At 37.8% G+C, this 9,088-nt stretch overlaps 1 protein-coding gene across 1 annotated transcript; it reads right to left on the bottom strand.

The window, feature by feature from the left end:
* Positions 1–1,967: 1,967 nt before the first annotated feature.
* LOC138347585 (uncharacterized) lies at positions 1,968–2,366 on the bottom strand. The gene has a single exon (XM_069295882.1). The coding sequence runs from the start codon at positions 2,364–2,366 to the stop codon at positions 1,968–1,970; it is 399 nt and encodes a 132-aa protein (XP_069151983.1).
* Positions 2,367–9,088: the final 6,722 nt, after the last annotated feature.

The following is a 9,088-nucleotide window of genomic DNA, read 5'->3' on the forward strand; positions in this document are numbered from 1 at the left end:
TGGGAAGCATTTTATTTTAAATTATTTAGAGTGAGGTATCTTCATATATTAGGCCAAGAGAATCTGGGATCAAATCCTAGTGGCCTCAATTTTATTATTATTTTTTCGTGTGAGATTTATGTGTCTCACACCCTTGGCCGAGTTCAAATCCCCTTTCTCATACTATTTTTTTTCTTTTGATTAAAGGATTCTTCTCTTATTGTAGGACCTTACGGTCTCGAGTTCCACCCTCAATGCAAGCATCTATTTCTCTTCATTTTTTCTTGTAATTCGCCGAAACTATACTCAATTAACATATGCCTTTAATTCACTTTCTTGCATTTAGCCTAGGAGTTTATCTTAGAGTTTTACATGTACTTTTAATCAATTCATTAAGGACTTTACTTTTATTATCTTGTTCATGAACATCACGATTTATTTTTGCATGTTAAACACACAACATTACATAAATACATAATTGATAATTTCTTCAAGTAAACCGTAACAACACAATTACGGAGAAACAACATGCTTTGTGCACATATGACATTCAACGTTCATACGTACATAAAAAATTATAAATAGTCCGATAACATACATTAACACAATCACAATCATTCCTAAAATCATCTTCCAGAAGTCATACCAACGCATGCATCAATCATCGTAGGATCTAATGACAGGGGCATGCAACGGGGACAACATCAGTTTTTAGATTAGAATTGAAGAGATAAGAAAACCCATACGTTTTTCATTCTTGACAACCAGCCACAACCACACGTCCTAACCCACACACAAACCTTTCTTTCGAGCTTTGAATCTTGTTCCCAAGTGAGGTTCTTTACGTTATTTCTTAAAACACTTACGCGTACACATTTTTCTTTTTTTTTTTTGATGGATGTAGCCGAAAATTCCTTAGAACAGTAAGTGCACTTTTGTTTTATTTTTATGAATTGTAAGGTAAAGCTGAAAAATGTTTTTAGGAGTATATAAAAAATTAAGTGTACATGAAGTACACTCCTAATGGGAGTCGTGCGCCTCATGCTTGGTGATTTGTTGTTGACTTATTCAACATTATTTAGACGATAAATTCAGATTATAATATTCCTATTAAGTTACTATAATGCACCTCCTGATTTTTGTCTAATTTCAATCATTTAAATCGCCCCATTTTGTGCCTCAAACTCGGCTTGAACCCGAGTGTGGAGATCCGGTCAAACTCGAGTTTGACCACCAAGCTTTGACCCATTTTGACTAATTAAAAACATATTAAATTCTTTTAATATCATCCTTGGGTAATTACCATAATACCACTAGCCCCAAAATTACCTTTTTACCACTAGAACCCTTAAGACCTAGGACTAACCCTCTATGTCCGGTTAAGAATTCACCCCTGTGAATCCTAGTATTCAGGGCCCTATTATTGATGGAACCAACCATGCCTAGCTCAACCAACTTACCAAGTTGGTTGGCTTGGCTGGTTCATAGGTCGAGGGGTCCGGTTCCATGCACATCAAGCCGTGTAAACCTGTCTAACCTATGCATTCTAGGTGTGTATAGGTCTTACTTAGCATAGTCAGTTTCGAATTGTTACATTATCCCCCCTTAGGAACATTCGTCCCCAAATGACACTACTCATCATTCAACAAAGCAGGTTATTTTAAAAATCTACTCCATTATACTTAAATGTTTCTCCTTTGTGAACATTTGATTCACACTTATTCAGATGATGTCTACCATTAAAGCTTATCTAAATATTCATATTTGAGATTGAGGAATTTCCTTCTCAATCACACTTATCTTAATTCACACCAAAATCATGCAACACAGAAAACATGCTTATGATACACAAAAACAGCAAGATAAATTGTAAACATAACTTCGTTTTAACTCATATAGTGCCATTATAACATAAACGATTAGTGACCTATCACACCAAGTTGACTACAACACTTAGAACTTAGAGTTTCTTAAACGTAAATCAGACTTTAGGAATAGAATATCAAACCTTTGGCACTGAACAAAGGAGGATAGCGGGATCTCATTTCTGCCTCGGCCCCCCATGTTGCTCCCTCAACAAGGTGGTTCCGCAATAGGACTTTCACGGTGGAAACCTCCTTGTTCCTTAGTCGCTTCACTTGCTGATCTAGAATTGCAATTGGAACCTCTTCATAGGAAAGGTTCTCATCCACTCCTAACCCATAACCAGGAAGAATAGATGCTAGATCTCCTAGACATTTCTTAAACATTGAAACGTGAAACACTGGATGAACGAAAGCCAATTCTTGAGGTATCTTCAATTCGTTGGCAACATTTCCTACTCGTTGTAAGGCCTCATAAGGACCTATATACCTTGGACTTAACTTACCTTTCTTACAAAACCTCATCACCCTTTTCATAGGTTATATTTTCAAGTAGACTTGATCACCTACCTCAAACTCTAGATCTCTCTTTCTATTTTTTGCATAGGATTTTTGACGACTGTAAGCAGTAGACGATCTATCTCTGATAATTCACACCTTCTCCATAGCCTCATGTATGATCCCAGGGCTAAATTTGTCAGATTCTCTTAGTTCAAATAATCCAACAGGAGACCTACATCTTTGTCCATATAGTCCTTCAAAAGGTGCCATCCCAATACTAGAATGGTAGATATTATTGTAAGAGAACTATATCAGCTACACATGATCATCCCAACCCCCCTTGAAGTGAATAAGACAAGCTCTCAACATGTCTTTAAGGGTCTGGATGGTACGCTCTGCTTGTCCATACATCATCGAATGAAAAGCAGTACTAAGCTTTACCTGTGTACCCAATTTTTTAAAAAAATTTCTCGAAAAATAAGAAGTAAACTGGGATCCCCTATCCGAGATGATAGACAGAGGAATCCTGTGACATCTCACTATCTCATCTATATAATGCTTGGCGTCATTATCTGCTTTGTAAATAGACTTCACAAGTATGAAGTAAGAGGACTTGGTCATTCTTTCAACAATAACTCATATGGAATCATGTAGTTCCTAGTATTTGGAAGACCAACAACAAAATCCATATGGATAGCCTCCCACTTCCATGTAGGAATCCAAATCATCTTAGTTAGACCCCCAGGCTTAGGATGTTCTTCCTTAACCTGGTGGCAATTCAAATCTATAGATATCTCTCTTCATGCCTTTCCACCAATAGACCACTTTAAGGTCATGGTACATCTTGGCGGCACCTGGATGAATGGAATACCTGGAACCATGAGCTTCAGCCAAAATATTAGACCTCAAATTATCAACATTGGGAACACACAACCTATTTTGGTACCTTAGTACACCATCCTCTCCTAGGGAAAATAATATATTGAATTTACTCAATACTGAGTCTTTCAACTCCATTAGTACTGGGTCGAGTTGCCGATTGGATTTAACATCTACAACAAATGAGGATTTGGAGCTTGAGTGAACCGAAACACCCCCACTTGCTGCACCTGCCTGCTGTATACCCAATCTAGCCAATTGGTGTACCTCTTAAACTAGCTCCTTCTTCTCTTCATCGATATGCGACATGCTACCCATGCTCAATCGAATGAACGCATCAGCCACCACATTGGCCTTACCCGGGTGATAATAAACACTCATATCATAATTGTTGAGCAGTTCTAGCCATTTCCTCTGATGAAGGTTCAACTCCCTCTTTGTAAAAACATACCAAAGACTTTTATGGTCAGTATATACACCAAAATGTGCACCATATAAATAATGTCTCCAAAGTTTTAATGCAAACACCACAGCAGCTAACTCATGATCTTGAGTAGGATAGTTCTTCTTGTGGATTTTCAACTGTCTCGACGCATATGCAATAACCTTTGCATCTTGCATAAGTACAAATCCCAAAGCTACTCAGGATGCGTCACTGTACACTTCATATCCTGCACCACTCCTCAGCAATGTGAGAACTGGGGCTGAAGTGAGTCGGTCTTTGAGCTGTTGAAAGCTCTTCTCACATTTTTTAGACCACTCAAACTTCACCTTCTTCTTCCTCAAGGCTGTCAATGGAGCAACAATAGTGGAAAAGTCTTCCACAAACCTGCGATAGTAATTGGCCAAACCCAGAAAACTGCGAATATTGTTAGAAGTAAGGGGTTAGACATTTCTTCACTGGATCAGCCTTTTTAAGATCAACTTCTACACCCTAGTCGGTCACAACATGACCAAGGAAGGTCACTGATCTCAACCAGAATTCACATTTGCTGAAATTTGCGTACAATTGATGTTTTCTAAGTACCTGCAATGTCTTTCTCAAGTGTACTTCATGCTGTTCTCTAGACTTAGAGTATATGAGAATGTCATCTATGAATATTATGATGAAGGAATCAAGGTACTCATGGAAAACACTATTTATAAGGTCCATAAATGTAGCTACTGCGTTAGTGAGACCGAATGAGATGACCAGAAATTAATAGTGCCCATATCTAGTATGAAAAGCCATCCCAGGAACGTCTTCCCGCCTCAGTCTAAGCTGATGATATTCTTACCGAAGTTGTATCTTCGGAAAGAAACTTAAACATTGTATATGGTCAAATAAATCGTCCATTCAGGGAAAAGGATACTTATTCTTTATAGTGACTTGTAGGGTTGTCGATAATCGATGCACATTCTAAGGGTTCTATCCTTGTTCTTTACAAACAACACTGGAGCATCCCATGTGGATATGCTCAGCTGGATGAAGCCCTTCTCAAGTAGATCTTTTATTTACAACTTCAACTCTTTGAGTTCAGCTAGGGCCATCCAATATGGGGGAATAGAAATTGGCTTGGTGTTGAGATCTAAATCAACACAAAAATCAATCTCACGTTCAGGAGGGATTCCTGTAAATACTTCGGAAAGACATCTGGAAAGTCATTCACTATCGACACTGAGTCTATGGAAGGAACTTTTTCATATAAGTCATTTACTCTAACTATGTAGTACAAATACGCCTTAGATATCATCTTATTGGCCTTTAGGTGTAACAATTTGGCCGATTGGACTTGAACCATGCCCTTCCCATTCCTGCTCTAACTCATTTGGAAACTGAAACCTCACTACCCTGTTTCGACAATATATTATGGAATAACACTTATGGAGCCAATCCATACCCAAGATAATATCAAAATCGAGCATGGCTGATTTCACAAGATCAGCGTGAGTGACTCTATCAAGGATGTGAATTGGAAAAATTTTATGCACTCTTTCTGCTCTAATGGTGTCTCTTATGGGGGTACTTTCTAGAATCGACTCATGCAAGACATCAAGAAGCACATCAAATCTACTAGCTATCAATGGAGTAACAAATGATAGAGTGGATCCTAGATCTAACAATGCATACACTCAGAAAGTAAAGATATGCAACGTACCCATGACAACATCAACTGACTTCTCTTGGTCTTCTCGACCTTTCAGCGCATTAAATTGGTTCCTCCTAGGAGGTTCGGCTTCAACATTAGAATTCAGCCGAGGCTGAGCATATGCCTTGTCCTTATCCATCGTCTAAGGACAAACTCTGACCATGTATCCAGTCTTGCTACACCCGAAGCAGGTGTTTGTACCTACTAAACACTAACCTTCATGAGAACGTCTACATTTACCAAAAATCTTGTTTTTTTGCTGGACGTTCCAATCACTGCCCTTTCTGGGGCCAGACTCGTTTGCTTTGGCATTTGAATTTCCTAAAGATGCAAAATTACCTAAATGTCTCTTGAACTTAGGTCTGTTTGGACTCCAAATGAGCTCCTACCCGAGCTAGAAAATGTCTGATCCACATTCTTCATGAACTCTCTTCTTACGGTGACTCTCCTTCACTTGTTAAGCATGAACCATAAACCTCCCCAGATCCATGTTATCATGGAACACGGCTTCCCAAAAATCTTTCACTAGATCCTCTGACACGCCAGTCACAAACCTGCTCATTTCATCCCTGCTATTTGCCACCCGAGAATAAGCACACTTTGAGGTTTAACGAACTTCAAGAAACACTCCTTGATTGACATAACTCCGTGTCTCATGTTGATGAACTCTTCAAAATTGGCTTCTAGTTGCTGTATGGGGAAAAAATCTCTCCGAAAAGGCAGTCTTGAGAACATCTCAAGTGATGAGAACATCTCCATGTGCTCGGCTATGAATCCACATCCGGTGCAAAAATTGTGCCACATACTTGAGTTGATATGCAGTCAACTCAGCCTTCACTTCCTCATCCACTCCCATGGAAGAAAGGAACTTGTGGAATTCATCCATGAACTCCTGGGGATCCTTATAGGTCTTGGATTCGTATTAAATTGGGGGGTTCATTCTGGTGAAGTACCTTAGCCTTCTAGCCATGGTGCTAGCATGAGGGTTCTCTGTGGGAGCACCCTCTATTGGCGCTTGAGCCGCGATGGCTTGAGACTGAGTAGTCATGGCTTGTACCGTCTGCAACAAAGCATTCATCACTTTACCATATGTCAACCCAGCTGGATTGACACGCACTTGATCAGCAGTAACTGGGGCTTATAGAGGAACTTGATTTCCTCCAACAGCTGCCTCACCTACCCTCCTGCCTGGGTCTCTCCTCGTATTCATTATCTACATGTACATATAAGAAGAGAGTAAGATTATTAATGACACAATTATGTAACAATTCCACATTACACGATAAAGAGTATAAGGGAAAATTTCCTAAACATTATGCAGTCTCTGATTCATGATAATGGTGCACTTCACTACCATAACTTAGAAACTACGTAACGTGATTGATATGAGCCTGATGTATTGGATATTTAACCTAATGGTAGATACCAAGTTTCTCACGATCCATATTCTGGAATCCAAATTATAACTGGCGCATTGACCTCTAAGAGGTCACACACATGTTTCTTCTTGCATTCATCACATTCGTACATTTAATTTTAGCGGAAAATCTAAAACTTTTTGTTTATATTTGAAGTATACATAGACTTTATATAAACACATTTTTTAGGAAGTTCATTGCTCATACATCAACCATCTAGTTATAAAATCATGCAACTTTAAAGAAATAGAATCTCATGACATAAGTAATACTTGCCAAAATGGCATTATTACAGGCGTCTGAATAAAATAGAAAGGAAACACTAGTGGAACATACCCCACTAGTTCAAACCTACTACTAAGCAACAAATATAAAGGCAGGCATCCTGTAATGCATGAGGACCTACCAAGTCCATATGAAATCTCTAAGTTCGAACAACTGCAATGATACCCTCAACATACACCTGAGCATGCACCTAAAATAGTAATATTGTATGGAATTAGTACACACTTTTACTAAGTATGGGTACATGCATCAACACATAACGGTAATGCATGAACAAGAATGTCTCTTCCTAATCAACATGCTTTCTTAGGAGATCAAGTCTCTTAACTTGCCTAATTCATAATGGGAAGGTCATAACATAAATATGTCACACATCATACATATAGGTTCACATAACATACATTTCATGTTTCATATATCATACATTTCATAACCACGGTACCTTGGAATCATCGACATATAATTAAGACATCTCATGTGAGGGCCCAACATATGGGACCTCAACCCGAGGGCCTCCTTTAGAAAACACCTAGTCTGTTTCATTCGTTCATTCCTACTCCACATTATTCATTTCATTCATTCATAGGCTAATGTATACACCAGCTACCCCTAGGATGAAGTTTAAGACTCTCATCGGGATCATGAAGTGCAATGACCAAGAATGAACTAAGGTCATTACTTGAATCCGATTTCACATCTTGATTGTGTTGCACAAACACCGTCTGTATCATTCATTTAATTTCATTATCTTTAATAATTTTAGAAACTTCAACCTTAACCGACATAGATCATGTGAGCATGATTTAATCGGGTGTCTCTCTACACAGAAAAGAGGTGGAGTCACTGGCCCAAGTGAAACCAAAAACATGCTAGCTTTAGCGGTTCGAACAAAGCTAGTTACCTCTGTTGGAAACATAGTTCAAAGACTTGGAGATTTAGGGAGACACATACCCACATTGATGGACAGCCTCATCTCATGAGATTTATGTGAACCTCTGTCTTCCCAATAGAAGGCATCACCACTCATAGTTAGCCTATTGGTACTTAGTTTAAAGTTTATATTTACATTCAACTCATACATAATCGAAGCTTGATTCTTAGCATGAGGTAGTCATAGCTCATAAAATGATTTCTCATGTCCCAACCCGTATTCTGGAATCCAAATCAAAATTGGTATCGTTGACCTCTCAGATGTCGTAGACAAGTCTCATCTTGTATTCATCACATTCATATTGTTAATTTTAGCGGAAAATTTAAAACATTTAAATGTATGAAGTATAAATATACTTCATATAGTTATTTCATGAATTCATCATATACTAAGCTCGACATAAATGTAACAACCATCTGTCATAAGAATCAATTCAAATAGAATAAGAATATATCATAAATATGTTTGCCAAACACGACTTTATTACAAAAGCTTCAAAATGAAAGTATGAAACAAATTATATGGACAACATACACTAGCATTGTCTAAAACTAAGGATAGACTAAAACTATAGCATCCTCGAAATCAACAGGACCTACCAAATGGTCTGGAGAAATACTGATGTCCACACAGTTGCAAGAGTCGTCAATCTGTACCTTAAAATGCATCTATAAATAGGGAATAGTAGCGGTTAGTACACCACTTGTACTAAGTATGGGTGAATGCACACATATATATAAGACTATGAATGATCAATGAAAGTTCTTCCTTAACAACATGCTATTTCTGGAAAGCCTAGTCACTAGACTTTCGTATGTCGTTAGTTGTGAATTGAGGTATGAATATGATGTATTTTAATACATTAAAAAAACACAAATCATTTTCTAAAAGATTACAAAACATTAGTATCATAAACACTTAGATTATTTTTCAGTAATTTTCTATTACTTGTTGTGTAGTTCAATAATAATCTTGGTCCTATGTTTGACTTACAAGTGCAATGATTCATTGTAGTCGCATAACCACAATGAATCGATGTAAGTAATCCAAGGACTAAGGATTGATTTGTCTACCTTATAGTGAGTCACTCTTTACATTATATAT

This window comes from Solanum lycopersicum, chromosome 3 (assembly GCF_036512215.1).
Source record: "Solanum lycopersicum chromosome 3, SLM_r2.1".
Classification (NCBI taxonomy): domain Eukaryota; kingdom Viridiplantae; phylum Streptophyta; class Magnoliopsida; order Solanales; family Solanaceae; genus Solanum; species Solanum lycopersicum.

What these genes read in the sequence shown, in the direction of transcription:
- LOC138347585 (XM_069295882.1), bottom strand. Translation starts at nt 2,366, where the DNA reads ATGAGGTTTTGTAAGAAAGGTAAGTTAAGTCCAAGGTATATAGGTCCT.